At 37.2% G+C, this 16,388-nt stretch overlaps 3 protein-coding genes across 4 annotated transcripts in view; 2 read left to right on the top strand and 1 right to left on the bottom strand.

The window, feature by feature from the left end:
* The window catches only part of LOC116723457 (heat shock 70 kDa protein 12A-like), a 131,278-nt gene that overhangs the window by 51,852 nt on the left and 63,038 nt on the right, over nt 1-16,388 (bottom strand). The window lies entirely within an intron of this gene.
* Nucleotides 1-16,388, top strand: part of LOC116723471 (heat shock 70 kDa protein 12A-like) — a 36,211-nt gene that overhangs the window by 3,664 nt on the left and 16,159 nt on the right. The window lies entirely within an intron of this gene.
* Nucleotides 1,732-15,723, top strand: LOC116723469 (heat shock 70 kDa protein 12A-like). 2 transcript variants are annotated; one of them, XM_032568447.1, is made up of 5 exons: nt 1,732-1,874; nt 8,849-9,144; nt 9,649-9,873; nt 9,953-10,124; nt 13,504-15,723. In XM_032568447.1, the coding sequence occupies exons 2-5, from the start codon at nt 8,863-8,865 to the stop codon at nt 14,529-14,531; spliced, it is 1,707 nt and encodes a 568-aa protein (XP_032424338.1). In that variant the 5' UTR covers nt 1,732-1,874; nt 8,849-8,862; the 3' UTR covers nt 14,532-15,723. The 2 variants fall into 2 exon arrangements, with proteins under 2 accessions (XP_032424338.1, XP_032424337.1); XM_032568446.1 differs by lacking the exon at nt 1,732-1,874 and having other exon boundaries at nt 8,462-9,144.

Below are 16,388 nucleotides of genomic sequence, written 5' to 3'. Positions count from 1 at the left end.
CCATCCAACCTTGGGCCAATTAGAACTTATGCTACTAAAAATATCACATGGTTAGTCAGAAATATGTCAATATTTTCATCTTGTTGATTTTTCTTTGAAGAGTTGATCAACAATTTACCACAGTTAAAGTCCTTACAGCGTTATTTAAATTTTTTATATGAACATTTTATAACATTTCAACTTTTTTTGAAAACAGCTATAAAATTTTATAGCAAGTTCTGAAAAACTTTAAAAAAATATCTTCAAGACAGATTCTAGGGGTATGTGATACTGGGAATTCTGGCATCGATCCGATACCAAGTAAATACAGGGCTAGCATCATACCAATACAGGTACAGGCTGATCTCCAACCTTCCATTCGTCAGCGAAATTATTGAAAAAGATGTTTCAAACAATATTTTCTTAACAATAACCAACCCTTTCAGTCTTTCCTTTCAGTCTGGTTTCTATTTTCACCACAGTACTGAGACTGCCCTAGTTAAAATGTTCAGCTGAATATGTAAGTGTGTGCCAGTAACAACCACAGCTTGAAGATTCAATGTATATGAGAGAGGCCTGTCTATGTGTGGTCTGTAACCCTTAAAGGAACACAGTGACTATAACCTTTTGTAAAACTCTTGATTGCCTCGATCTTCCTCAGTTTGTGTAGCATGGATGGGCAAGATGATGCATTCAGGGGCTTAATTATAAAACCAGTAAATCATTCTTAATTTGCCGTAGCACATTCATTTTGTGTATTTTGTTTTAAAAAATACAGAAAGAGTAAATGTAAAAAAGAAATAACTTTTCAATGGTTGTCCTTTTCATTTTTACCAGAACCAGCAAAGAAGACTAAAATTTATATCTAATATTTGCACTTTGAATTTAAATAGTATAGACTTTATCTTTTGTTCTGTAAGTGAAGAATTGAGTTAATAAAATGTTCTGTTTTCACCCTGGTAGATGAAGTGGGCTTACAGAGTTTAAAGAATTCCAGTTGACACATATTTTGGTTCCTGGAAAATATTCCTGCAGTCCAATCCTACCTTTATACATTTAATCACCAAGAACTGAGTTGTGTTTGAAAATTTATTTCTGTGCTGTAATAAATGTCATTGGCCAGCAGAGAGCAGACCAGTATTGTGGGAAAATGGCGAATGCAGAACAATAAATTACTGACTTATTCAGTGGGTTATCAGTTAGACACAGGGGCGGTCCAAGCCTTCTTGGGGCCCTAAGCGAAATTTGGTTTTGGGACCCTCTATTTCTGCTAACAATGTGGACTTGCTGGAATCAACAGTTAGAATATTAGATAATTCACACACCTGCTATAAACTTATTGCATCTCTGATAGTGCTGTTTACATCATATTCTATATATGAATAATATAGAACTTATTGAATTTATTGACCAGTCGATCCCTGGGAGCCGATTTCCTTACTTTTGTTACATGTGAAGCCTATCTTATCCCCTGACCTTATCTTTGTCAGCAAAGTTAAAAATCAGTCTCTCTCCTCTTCTGCTCTGCAGGTCTGACTGACAGACTCGCCCGCCAGGTCAGATCTGCACATTTGCAGTTAACATTCACCCCACTGTTGCCAACTCAGTGACTTTCTTGCTACATTTAGCTACATTTCAGGCAAATAAATTGGCATCGGCCAGAATCAAAATCGGCAGGTCAGGCTTTTTAAAGATTGGTAACTGGGGATCGGCCAGGAAATTGCAATTGGTGCAGCTCTACACACATATTCATGACATTCTATGACTAAATTAATGTCTCATAATCATTACTCCAATAGCTGAAAATGTTATTTATGCCAGTGGAGTTTTTCTTCCCTGAGAACGTGGACCGGTACCTGTACCTGGTTGATTCTGAACCTTGAAATGATTTTAACGTAAGTTTCACAGACCTTATAAGTTGATGTAAAAATAATGTTTGTTTTAGCCACATAAATGATCAACAGCAAACAACATATCACCAATAACAGCTTAGAGCAGCTCATTGATATATTGATGCAGCAGTCATGTAGCCTGATGTAAGTCATTTTGCTAAACAATGTCAAACATTGAGAATAATTATTCTTATCAAATGTTATCAAACACACTGTTTTGTAGCCAACAAACCTCAGAAATATACAGTGCCAAGCAGGAAAATCAACTAATTTCAAATAAAAATTCAGCTTCACAAAGATGCTAGCACAAATGTTTGGCTGTTGAACTGAACCGTTCAAGGTTGCTATAAAGTTAGTTTTCTATTAACAGCTTCACAGATCTTTTTTATAAATATTACATTATGAAGACATATTAAAACATACCTTCATCTCCCTGATGGTAGAACTTGCTGACCCTCTTGCTGGCCAGCCTCTTGCTGGCCCTCGAGGACCAACTTTGGGCATATCTGCTTTAATGTGTCCTTAAACAGAGGGCAAACATTCATCAAATGTAAATTTAACAGGTTCAGGCTGGTAGTGCGTTACCAAAAATTTTAGGATAACATGACTGCCAGCACATCAGCCTTTGTGTCAAATCTCCATTCCATAAGCTGCTCTTTAAACCACATCCAATCAATTAATCAACCAATAAAATTTTATTTGTATAGCACATTTCAGTAACAAGGCATTTCAAAGTGCTTTACATCATAAAAACACAAAATCATGCAACATAGCATCAACAACAGATGAGTTTTCATCAATTTGGAGACAGGCAAAACAAATATTAAAGCTGCAGCATGTAGCTTTTGTTTTAAAAAAATGTTTTATACATATTTGTTAAAACTGTCACTATGTTTTGACAGTACAATATAAGAGATTTCTAGTATTACATGGTGTTCAAACCTGATGTTGCTCACAACTCAAATTCACATATAAGGAAAAAATTAATTGATACATTGCATGTTATGAAGTAAAAAATGGCACAGGAGGCACGGAACATGGTCCACTCAGACTCGATGTCCCCCACCTCTCCCGGAATATGTTCAGTGTTCTGCAGGAGATGGGAGTTAAAGCTCCATCTCACAGAAGACTCTGCCAGATGTTCCCAGCAGACCCTCACAACATGTTTGGGCCTGTCAGGTCTGACCGGCTTCCTCCCCCACCACCGGAGCTAACTCACTACCAGGTAGTGGTCAGTGAACAGCTCCGCACCTCTCATCACCCGAGTGTCCAAGACATACGGCCGCAGATCTGATGAAACAATGACAACGTTGATCATCGAAATGCAGCCTAGGGTGTCCTGGTGCGAAATGCACACGTGGACACCCTTATGTCTGAACATGGTGTTCGTTATGAGGTGTTTGTTATGAGCCAGCTTTTGCAACCGAGGATCGGACCGCCAGGGTCTGCCCCCCCCCCCCCCCCCCCCCCCCCCCCCCCCCAGGCCTGGCTCCAGATTGGAGCCCCGGTGACCCACATCTGGGTGAGGGAACACTAAGTCCATTGTTACAACTCATCATACGGGGTCTTCAGGCTGCGCTTAGTCTGGTTCCTCACCGAGGGCCTTGGGTGACCCTACCAGGGGCATAAAGCCCCAGACAGCATAGCTCCTAGGATCATTGGGACACTCAAACCCTTCCACCACAATAAGGTGGCAGCCCAAGGAGAGATTCTAAACTTTTAGCATATATTTTTTCTTGAATATATCTTCATCTTTATTTCTTTTCATTGAGATTTATTTGAAAAACTTTTTAAGCCCAAAGGTGTGAATTAGATCCTAAGATCCTACCACTGCATTTTAGCAAAGTTGAAGTCTGGACTTTCACTGGGCCACTGCAAAATTTTGATTGTTTTCTTTTGCACTCTGTTGTAGATTTGCTGGGGGTATTGTACTGTTGAATTAAGTTTAAGCTATAAACAGAGAAGTTTATAGTCAACCTGATGACCATAAGTGACCCAGGTCCTCTAGCAGCAAGATGTGCCCTAATAATCACCATTCCACCACCATGTTTGTCTTTTCATATAACATATTGGTGCTGGTAGGCCATGTATTTTTTTTTTACATTACAACCAAGAATTTCTATTTAGGTCTCATCCGTCAAAAAAAAAGTCACTGTTCCACATCTTGAACTTCTTTTAATTATAACCTTCAAGGCCTCACCCATGCTGCCATGTCCACGGCAAAATATTAAACTCTTCTAAACACTCATATTTGTTCAGTGCTTTTCCAATAAAACTGTCAGTAACTTTACTCTTTACTATTCACTTTGAAGTGAATTTACTGTAAACTCCCGGTAAGACTGGCAATCTGTCTATTACCTGAATATTTTTCCCTTGTTAATAATCATTCTCCCTGTGGAATGAGGGCTAAAATAGTTTGTACATGCCTTTTTAACATCTCAGATTTATAGTTAGGGACAATTGTATCTCCAAAGTAATTGCTTTCTGCCTTGGCATTCTGTTAACATACGCCTGTCTGCTTCATAGCGGCAAACCACCAAAACTTTTAGCAGTATGTTGGTGGTCTCACTGCACATGAGACAGATAATCTGTGAAACAACCAAATATTACAGGAAAACTGTTTGTCTGCCGTGATTAGTGGTCATGCTTCAGTAACAACTTCTTGCCTGTTCACAGAACTTGAGAACTTGAAATGAAAACTTACCTTGCATTAGCATTGAGAACTGCACACATTTAATAAAAGAAAATACCTGTCTTTTTCAGAGCTTTTCAATCAATCAATCAATCAAATTTTATTTGTAAAGCACATTTCAGCAGCAAGGCATTTCAAAGTGCTTTACTTCATATCAAAAACAGAAACACAATGCAACATAGAATCAGCAATCAAAACAAAGCATTAAGTCAAGTTCCATCATTAAATTTGTAATTGATTACGTTTCAAATACAATCCTAAACAGGTGGGTTTTTAGTCTAGATTTAAAGGAAGTCAGTGTTTCAGCTGTTTTACAGTTTTCTGGAAGTTTGTTCCAAATTTGTGGTGCATAGATGCTGAAAGCTGCTTCTCCTCATTTGATTCTGGTTCTGGGGATGCAGAGCAGATCAGAACCAGAAGACCTGAGAGGTCTGGAAGGTTGATACAATAAAAGCAGATCTTTAATGTATTGTGGTGCTAAGCCGTTCAGTGATTTGTAAACTAACAACAGTATTTTAAAGTCTATTCTTTGAGCTACAGGGAGCCAGTGGAGGGACTTTAAAACTGGTGTTATGTGCTCTATCTTCCTGGTTTTAGTGAGAACGCGAGCAGCAGCATTCTGGATCAGCTGCAGCTGTTTGATTAATTTGTTGGACAGACCTGTGAAGACGCTGTTGCAATAATCAATACGACTGAAGATGAACGCATGGATGAGTTTCTCTAGATCTGGCTGAGACATTAGTCCTTTAATCCTGGAAATGTTCTTCAGGTGATAGAAGGTCGACTTTGTAACTGTCTTGATGTGGCTCTGGAGGTTCAGGTCAGAGTCCATCACTACTCCCAGGTTTCGGGCTGATCGCTGGTTTTCAGTTGTAATAACTGAAGCTGTGCATTGACTCTAGATCGTTCCTCTCTAGGTCCAAAAATAATAACTTCTGTTTTGTTTCTGTTCAGCTGGAGAAAGTTTTGGCACATCCACACATTTATCTGTTCTAAGCATCTGTTCAGTGATTGGATGGGGTCAAAGGTCACCTGGTGACATCGTAATGTAGAGCTGTGTGTCATCTGCATAGTTATGGTAGCTAATATTATTTCCTGTTATAACCTGAGCTAGTGGGAGCATATAAATATTGAATAAAAGGGATCCTAGGATTGAACCTTGGGGTACCCCACATGTGACCTTTGACCTCTTTGATGAGAAGTTTCCAATTGAAACAAAGAAATGTTTGAAATCAAAGCCTGGGGGAAAACCCCTGATGAGAGCGATGAGTTTACTATTTGGATCAGATCAGCAGCAATAACAGGCAGGACTTTCTAAAGAAATGTGTGGGTAAGACATCCAGACAGCAGGAACTGGAGCTTAATTGACTTATAATTTCCTGTAGGGCTTTTCTCCCATCGTTATAGCAATATGTTTTTTCCACTGAAATACTGATCATCCAGCAGGAAAAGGAATGTGTTTTTCTGTGACTTCCATGTAGAAAGATCTAAGTTTAGGGTGAAATAACGTAGGTAGTCTACTGCTTTCATGTTGTGAATCAAGCTATTTAGGATTAACAAATCAAAGTGGCCCAAAAGATTAATATGGATAATGTTTTTATCAATAGCAAAATGTATCCACCTGTACAGAAATCCATTGTATGCTTTGAAAGAAAGATCTCTGTTTGTAACACTCATGGGAAAAGAAATAATTGAAATAGTATAGTTACAGAACATAACTTTACTATTTGAGTGAATGAAACTCCAAGTTTGAGCAATGAACCCATTAAAATTACAAAAGATGTGTAGATTGTTGCGTAAATAAATAAATGTTATGATGTACCAGATTAGTGAATGAACATTCAGCATTATAATGGACACTGACATTACAAAGAGCAATGATGAAAAATAAATAACATATAGGCAGAATGCAACACTCATAAAGACATTTGGCTTGGCAGCATGACATGAATTTAGATACATTTAAGAAACACTGCATCTGGTGCCAGATTAAAATTCTGTATTCATCTTTTTAAAGGTATTTTAACAATGAAATAAAATCTATTTACTTGAGTGAATAATAAAGGGATCTGTAATAAATTAAGAATGAAGTAAAATGTGTTCAATTATTAACAATCAATTCAAACAATAAAACTCAGATTAAAACTGATCCAGATGACATCTACAACAATTCACCCTAATCTGGGATCAGATTTAGAATTTTAGCTTCATACTGAAAAAATGTGATATGAAATGAAGCTGTTCAATCATTCACTAATTTTAATAATTTTTGTTGTGACATAAGATCCCAAACATGTCAGTGATGCTTAATACTGTTTCACTCTGCATTCCCACATGGTGCTCTGTCCTCTGCTGAACACTCAGTCAATGCAAAGCAGTGATTTTTATTTATTTTAAAAACTACATTAAGAAAACAAATCACATTTTAAAGGTACTGAAAAGTACACAGAGTTTAGAAAAACACTGTTAATAATTATTAAAGCATTTTAAAAAACTAAAATAATGGGATTGTACTAGATTAATTAAAAAATAAAATAAAAGAATAAGGTGAAATTTTTTTACCAATGGTTTGAAAACTGAAAAATGACATGTCATGATTGTTGTCATGACATGTCATTTGTAAAATAATGATACTTTTAGTGCAAAGTTGACACTTTTAATGGACTTTTTAATGCAAGTTTTAGTACAACTTTGCCATTATTTACCAAACATTGCAAAGGTCGAAATTTTAATGGACTTTTAATGCAACTTTTAGAACAACTTTGCATTAAAAGTGTCTTTATCTACCGAATGACACTTCATGTCAACAGTCATAAACATTCATGAAGACTTCTTAATGTTCCTGACAGGTATTAATGTTATATTTATGTGTGTCATGTCATGACTTTGTCATGCATAAGGATTGCCAGTATATTATGCATGACATCCCTTCAAATAAGGTGTTACCCATTACTTTTTACCCTTCCATCACAATGAACATTAAATCCAGCTCAGTCACAAGGTTGATTTCTCCTTGCACAATAATGTACCTTTGTACCATCAATTTATACCATAAAGCAATTTCCTCTTACTCTTGTTCTCTCAGACCTGTTTCTAAGCTTGGATTTCTTGCCGGCACATCTTAAAAACACATTTTTTTGTTTAGTTCTCAAATATACTTCAAATTAAACAGAGATTACCTTATCTGCTGATTTTGCTGTTGTTGGGTGTCTTCCAATTCTTGAATTTTTCATGCAAACATGTCATACATGTTAGTCTAATGTATATCAGAACATACATTTATGATAATATCTGACTTTTACATTGCTACTGGAACACCTGACTCTCCCCACTATGCAACAATAAAGGCAATTTCCATTCTATTCTAAAAAAACACAAAGTCAGTCAATAAATTCTGTCTCATGAACATAAGTCCACATATATGATCTGAAACTATGGAGAGCAGGTATCAATTGATTTATACTCATTGTTTAGAGTAGAGGGAGGTTAAATATGCCGAGCGAATGCTGAAGTTCTTAGATTTTCTTTCTGTTTTATGTCTAGATCCATATTATTTGTTGAGATACAGTACCGTTTACTGAGGGAGGTCAAGTTATCTTCTCCTTGTACTAATATGGGTCTGTTTATAAAATAAGAGTAAAAATGGACAATGGGTCTGTAGTGATATGTCACAGTGAGGCTCCAGTAGTTGTTGTCACACAAAGTAATAAAGCTGAGTTCTACAACCTGCACAACGGGTCTATGTGGACTTCTTCATATAAGATAGCCGTTCACGACAGGGTCAAACTGAATATTTTTGCTGAATTTACTAAACATTTTTAGTACATTACATTTGCACTCTTTATTTATCATTTATAGGTTATTTCAAAGTAAAAATCATATATTTTCCTTAGTTCTTGACGAAAATTAGGATGAGAGCCATCCATTTTTTCAACTCTTAAGAATTATAAGGAATATTAGCTGTGGTAACTAATCCATAAAAATCACCAACTGTTAATCAAAGCTAAAACTATTTTCAGGTCTTAGGTTTAACAGTAAACCATGTTTATTCAAACATTTTATTATAAAGTTATGTTTAAAGTGATGTATTTACCTGGAGTTGCCTACAGCCATCTCACTGTCCTGGTCTTGATCAAACTGAGTACATCCACCAGATGACATTCATAATAATCAAGATGTCGCTTCATGGAGGGTTGGACTTTATGTCAGTCCTGATTCTTTATAAATGTCTACCTGAAACACCTGCCTCTCAGTTCCTGATTCTTTTCCTCTGCACAACCTGCAGGACCTGTTCCAGCAATGGGGGAATCTTACATCATAACCATAGACTTTGGAACAACATACAGTGGATATGCCTTCAGTTTGACATCCAGAGACGAAGAAGTGAACCCTCATGTGAAGTTTTGGGGTGAAGAAATTGGACTAGAAACCCCAAAGACTCCAACCTGCATCCTGTTTGATGAACATCAACAGTTTGTCAGCTTCGGATATGAAGCCAAACAGACTTACTTAAAAACATCAGGCAAAGATGGCAGAGCAATGTTCTTCTTTGATTGCTTTAAGATGTCACTCTATAGCAAAGTGAGTAAACATATTTTCTGCAAGCATATATATGAGTGTTTCAAACTTATAAAAACTACAACAACGGACAGTCCAGGGATTCTTATATCTGTCTGTCGTTTGGTGCAGTGTTTTTGTTATATTGCAAGTCTTAGTTCCAGTTCCCTTATGTAGTTGTTTTTCTTTCTAATTCTCTGTTATTATTGCTAATCAGCATAGCAAGCAAGTTGGACAGACTGTTGCAACTATTAAGTGAAAAAAGGGATTAACTGGCCCACTGATATCTTATCTGCTTTGTCTACTTGTGCAACCTGACTTTGGTTCCATGATTAAACCTTTTTACAATCCTGAATGCACTTGCACTCCATCCTGTTCTTCACAGCAGAAGCAAATGAATAAACTTTAAGCTCTTGAAAATATGGAAACACTTATGAGTGTTTCTGACTGTAGATAAATTCAATGAATTAATTTCTTTCTGAGACTTCGACATCCATTAAATTTCATGTAATTGTCAAACATCTCCAGAAAGTCACTACAGATCTGACAATCAAAGCAGCCAATAGGAGGGAAATGAAGGCTCTGAAGGTTTTTGCAGAAGCTTTAAGATTCCTGAAAGATGACGCTCTGAAGACCATTCAACAAAACACTGAAGGAAAGAAGTTCACAGCCTCTGACTTCACCTGGGTTCTGACTGTTCCTGCAATCTGGGATCATGCAGCCAAACAGTTCATGAGAGAAGCTGCAACTCAGGTAACCCACAGACTGTTAGACACAACAGTGGGAACATGTCCTTAATGTTTCAAAATATGCATTTCATCATTGCTTGCAGGCAGGAATAGTGACTTATGGAACTGAAAACAATCTAGTGCTGTGTCTGGAACCAGAAGCAGCTTCAGTCTACTGTAAGAAACTACCATTAGAGGGTTTCATAGCAGAAAACCGGGGTGAAAGCAAACTGGACCAATCTCCAGGAACTCAGTACATCGTTGTTGATTGTGGAGGTAAGACATTTTCAGTGGTGTCTGTTTTAAATGAAGACAGACATTTTATTAGAATTAAATCAATGGTGTAATTATTTATAAGTATCTGTTCTAGAAAAAAGTGACTCAAAAATGGTGGTTAGAATAAATATAATTAGCTCTTTGGGTCCCATTTTTTTTCTTTTCTTTTACCATAAAACAAAATTTATTCTGCTCATCTTCTGTTTCCAGTATGTTTAGATCAATTGTAATATAACAAGTTTCTCATGAATGATGGAGATTAAATCATTACAGGTTTGGTGTATGAATACATTAAAACATTAACCTACTGACTTGAGAATTTACTTACATTCCTTTTCTCCCTTGTGTTTCATTCTTTCAATTGCCCCTTGTTGGAAGATGTAATGCCATAGAAAAAAAATGCTTCAGCATCGACCTCAAACACATTTAGCAAATACAACTGATGTTAAAAAATACTGCTGCATGAACGCCATACCTCATGCATCAGCATCTATACTGTAGAAGACCACTGCTGGAGAAACAAAGCATCTGCATAATAAATGTTGCAGCAATGACCAAATATCATTTAATTGGGGCAATGCAATACACTGCCTTCAATGCACTGCATCTGGATCTGGATCCAGATCCAGAGCTGTGTGTGTGTGTGTGTGTGTGTGTGTATACATATATATATATATATATATATTCAGACTCAGACTGATAAGAAGGTTCTCTCAAGTTTGTTAAAATAAACTCAAATGTTATTAAAAAATGGTCAGACAGGATAATAATAATAATAATAGTAATTATTATTATTATCATTATTATTATTGTTATTAAAGGACACTTTACAACATTAAACACAAATTAAACAGTAAAGAAATGGCTACAAGACACAAAACAACAAAAATAACTGCACAGTTAAAGTGAGAAGGCTAACTTGAACAGCTGAGTTTTAGTTATGCTTTGAAGGTCAGAAGAGAATCAATATTACGGATGTCAGGGGGAAAAGAGTTCCAGAGCAAAAGAAGGCTCTTTTCCCCATGGTGCTGAGACAGACAAGAGGCACACTGAGGTGGATGGAAGAGGAAGAACGAAGGGAATGTGAACGAGTGGTGATGTGCAAAAGATCAGACAAGTAAGGAGGGGCAAGGTTGTGGATTGCCTTGAATGTAAACAACAGGATTTTAAATTGAATTCTGAATGTGACAGGAAGCCAGTGAAGTTGTTATAAAATTGGAGTAATGTGGTCAAATGAGGCCGTTTTGATAATGTTGGGAGAAGCAGAGTTTTGAACGTGTTGAAGTTTACTTATAGATCTATGAGGCAGACCAACGAAAAGAAAATTACAGTAAACAATTCGAGAAATGACCAGACTATGGACCAGAACGGAAGCGGAGTGCAGAGAGAGGGATGGATGAAGTCGGTTAATATTACTGAGGTGGAAGTGTGCAGACCGGATAATATTATTAATATCAGAGTGAAAAGAGAGAGTACTGTCAAGAATGACACCCAGACTTTTGACTTGAGAGGTTGGAGAGACCAGAGAACTGTCAGTGTTGAGGGAAAGGTTGTTGACTTTAGATAGTGTAGATTTAGTGCCAATGAGTAGAAACTTTGTTTTATCACGGATTATGGGGAAGTATTGTTCTTCGCACTAAATGCTATTTGTCAGCATGAGGTTTAAAATATGACGACAGAAGTTTGAATGTCTGTGGATGTTTTGAGTAAAGTCAACTGATTATAAGATAGCACCAAGGGCTACATTTAGGCTATCACTGTCAGTGTTAACATAAATGCTAAATCAGATAACAAATCTGATTTATTTGATTTATCTCATTTGACAATTTAGAGTAAGGTCTATTGGATGACAGTGTAGCACAGAAGTAGCTTTAATGCTTTGCATTGAAGCATTAAAATTTTACTAGATGTTATGTAACGTATTTTAGCCTACCCATCCACTCATCACTCATAGTGTCACCACTACTTAACCGAATTAGCAATGAACTCAGTTGGAAAGTTACTTATGCTCTAGGGCACAATTGTCAAACTCCAGTCCTGGAGGGCCTTTAGATGTGCCTCTGCTGCACCACACCTGAATAGAATAATTAGGTCATTAGCACGGCTCTGGAGAACTGATCTACACAAGGAGGAGGTAATTAAGCCATTTCATTCCAGTGTTTTGTACCTGTGGCACATCTAAAAACTGCAGGACACCGGCCCTTGAGGACTGGAGTTTGACACATCTCTAGGGTCACACAGGAGGATCATAAGCAAATAAGTTTTAACAACACAAGTTTATTCCCCCACCCTCCAGACAAATAATCCAGGTAACACCAATTACCAACAAATAAAAAAAATTTAATTATCCACCCTTATAGAAATTAATGTTCTATTACATAATTTTTTTTTACCTGCAGCTTTAAAGCTCACTTCAACAATTGTTTCTTTGCCAAGAAAAAAGCAAGTTACATATTCTAGTTAGTCCTTCAATATAACAGTTCAGTCTGTCAGCTCGGTCAATGTGCACATAAGTTGTCAGTTTTGAAAATGTTCATTGACAAATAGTTCGTGGAAAAAAAAATAATAAAGGATTGGGGGCCCCCTTTTTGTTCAACAAGCTTATCTGTCGTCCAAGAAAAACATCCAGCACCAGCAGTAGTCCATCCACATCATCCCAGGCTTTAGTCTGAGTCACAAAGATGGCGGTGGGTTCCTCCTGTTTCTGGAACTCTACTGGCTCATTCAGATATCGGCCATGCAAAAAAACAAAAAGAACCTGCATTCAGAGCGTTAACCAATCATGCAGGTATATGGAAATCAGTGAGATCTTGCAATTACTTCTTTCTCAGAGAAAATTGAACTAACGTTAAAAGTAAACCAAAAATGCTCAGAAATAAAGAACTTAATATTAGAAGAAATGGTTACAAACATCACTTCACCATAAAACAGTCTCATTTCACAGAGCTATACTACTAGCAGAGCTACACCTTATACTCTGGTTGTTTTTTTCCCAGTGAACTAACAGCAAAAAAACCACATAAAACATACAGACAAATCAGCATAGTTTATGGGGGTTAAAATAGAATAAAACAAAGAATATTAATTCAGCAAAATCAGAAAAATCTGAAAAAAAACTTCAGAAATTGCTCAGTTTATTTATGATTGTGTATAACAGAATTATGTAGTTTCACACAAAAAACAAGACCTGGACTAAAACTCACAATTTTTGTATGCTGCTTATATAATTATCTTTATTAGGTAAGCCCTCTGATAAGAGTCAATGACTCACACTTATTAATATTAATGTTTTGTTATTTACAGTTAATTAAGACAGAGAATTTGAACATAAATCATTTACACTAGAGCAGCCAGTTTTACAACCTCCTCTGTGTTTCAGGAGGAACCATTGACATCACTGTTCATGAAGTCCTTGAAGGAGGATTTCTGAAGGAGCTGCACAAAGCCTCTGGGAACGATATGGGAGGACAAACTGTGGAAAGAAAATTTAAAGAGTTCCTCAGAGACACATTCTCTCCTGAAATCTGGGATGAGTATGAAGAAAAGTATCCCAGTGAGGTTAGAAGAATTATGTCTGACTTCACACTTTTCAAGAGAAAAGATGAAGATATGGAAATAATCTGTCCAATGAATCTAGGAATGATGGCTCAGAAAAAACAGGACATGGAAGAATACTTTTATCGAGTTCAAGGAGCATCTTATGATGATGGAATAATCAAAATATCAAAGCAGAAACTGAGATCTTTTTTTGAAAAGAGTCTGTGGAGCATCACTAAGAGTCTAAGAGAAATCTTTTACAAAACCCGCAGCATTAAATACATTCTGTTAGTGGGAGGTTTTGCTGAAAGTCAGATTCTACGGAGACACATTACTGATGAGTTTATTGACAACTGCAAAGTTCTGTGTCCTTTTAGGCCCCAAGAAGCCATTTTGAAAGGGGCCGTAGAGTTTGGAAGAAACCAAGGTGCAGTGGCATCAAGAAAAAGTGCCTATACTTATGGAGTACATCTGTCAGAGCGGGCTAATAAGTCAAAGCACAGAGCGGACAAGCAATACAAAAACAAAGATAACGTCTTCTGTAGTGATCTTTTTGGCAAACTGGTTGAAATTAATGAGGATGTTCGCTGGAATGAAACCAGAGAGCTCACAGTATATCCTTTAGAAAGAGACCAAACAAAAATAATTATTGGATTTTATCGCACAAAGAAAAAAAATCCCATGTATGTGGATGAGGCAGATGTGGAAAAAATTGGCTCATTTGTTGTTGAGTCACCGGACACGTCACTTGGACTGAACCGTCAGATTGATCTAGAGATAAAATTTGGCTTCACAGAACTGATGGTAACAGGCACTGACAGGGAGTCAGGCTTTGTAAGCACAGTGAGCCTAAACTTTATGACAAATTAATTTTGCTTACAGAAAATAAAAAACACTGTAACTTTTAAGCCATGAAATAACAACTTCCTGAACTGATTATTCCATCTTAGTTTAACTTTGCCCATATTTCCCAAGAAAACGACATACATCCAAGAAACCTCTTTAATACAGAAACTAAATGAAGTCCAGTTCATTTTCCATTCGGTGTGTAGGCAAAATAAATGCAATATACAATAAATCTCTTAGTTTGTTCTGCTATGCTTTATAAATGCACATTGTTTAGTGTCATTAACATTAAAATGCATGAGAAAGCAAAAAGATGCAAAATGCACACTAATGTGAAGAATATAAGGATATCATGCCATGATGTCATAATCCATGACCTGTGAATATTCAGAAACCATAAAAGTTATTTCACATTTGATCACTGTTTAAGAATCTGTGAATATAGGGCGTGAATATAGTGGCGTAGGGGATGGCGCGACCCATGTTTGGAGGCCTTGAGTCCTCGATGCGGACATCGCGGGTTCGATTCCTGGATCCAGCGATCTTTGCCGCATGTCTTCCACATATCTTTTGGAGGTTTGGATACGCACTGAACATTGCATGGCAGCTCATATTACCAGTGAAGTGCGACCTATGTGTGAAAGACACGCCAACAGCAATTTTGCTTTCTTTTTGTCCATATAAAGAATGACTCCGACATACATTGTAAAAATATATTATTGAAAGAAAAAAATCACAACTTTATAATTAAATTGTGTGTTTTTGTTGATACAATCACATAGAAATCATTATTTAAAAAGAAAAAAAAATCAGTTCAACTTAGGGCGCCCCCAAGTGGCCCTGGGATCCAAAGCAGCCGCTTGCTAATGTACCTGCTTAGTTTACCTGGGGTGGCACTGCATTGAGGTGTCATAATCCCATGGAGCTGGAGTTTTCTTGCAACATTTTTGGTTTCATTCTTCTTCTTTTGTCCTGTTTTGTTGGGTTATTTCTCCAAATTTCTTGTGGTGAACTCTGGTTGAGTCATTTTCTGTAAACTCCCAGCTCATCCAATCATTCATGCCTTCTAGTTCAGTCTGTCCCTTGTAAGATCTTTTCTTGCCATGCCAGTTCTTAATTGATTCTGATTGTACATGTTGGTTGTTCATATTCTAATTTCATGTCTCCTGCTGTTTACGTTTTCAGTTTTTTAAAATATATTTTTACTACAAAAATATTGTACTGTCCTCTTTCCTAGATTTGGGTCCTTCTCCACACAGGATCATAATACTTAGACTCAGACAAAGGTTAAAACACTGACAAAGGGTAGTTTCACACTGTAGCCAAATATTGCACAAATCTGTTTTTATATAAAATCCTATATCTCACAAAGTGTTTTTAAGTGTTTTTAAGGACTCAATAACTTCTTTGGGAGATTCGAGGCACTGAACAGTACTCCGGCAAAGAAAACTGTTCCCCACCAGGAAGAGGAGGCACTCTGCCTGGACACAGCCGATGTGTTGAAGACTCTGAAAAGAGTCAACCTACGGAAGGCCCCAGGCCCCGACAATATACCTGGGCGGGTGTTCAGGGAATGCTCAGGTCAGCTGACTGGTGTCCTAACAGACATTTTTAACACCTCACTGGACCAAGCCACAGTGCCAGCCTGTCTCAAAACTGCCTCCATCATTCCGGTGCCAAAGAAACCTCAAGTCACCTCTTTCAACGATTACCGGCCTGTGGCACTGACTCCCATCATGATGAAGTGCTTTGAAAGGCTGGTAAAAGAACACATCATCTCCAGACTCCCCTCCACATTTGACCCGTTCCAGTTTGCTTACCGCCGAAACCGCTCCACTGAGGACGCCATCTCCTCCACCCTACACCTGAGCCTGGCTCACC

This window comes from Xiphophorus hellerii, chromosome 7 (genome assembly GCF_003331165.1).
Source record: "Xiphophorus hellerii strain 12219 chromosome 7, Xiphophorus_hellerii-4.1, whole genome shotgun sequence".
Classification (NCBI taxonomy): domain Eukaryota; kingdom Metazoa; phylum Chordata; class Actinopteri; order Cyprinodontiformes; family Poeciliidae; genus Xiphophorus; species Xiphophorus hellerii.
This window is presented reverse-complemented; position numbering and strand designations above follow the sequence as displayed.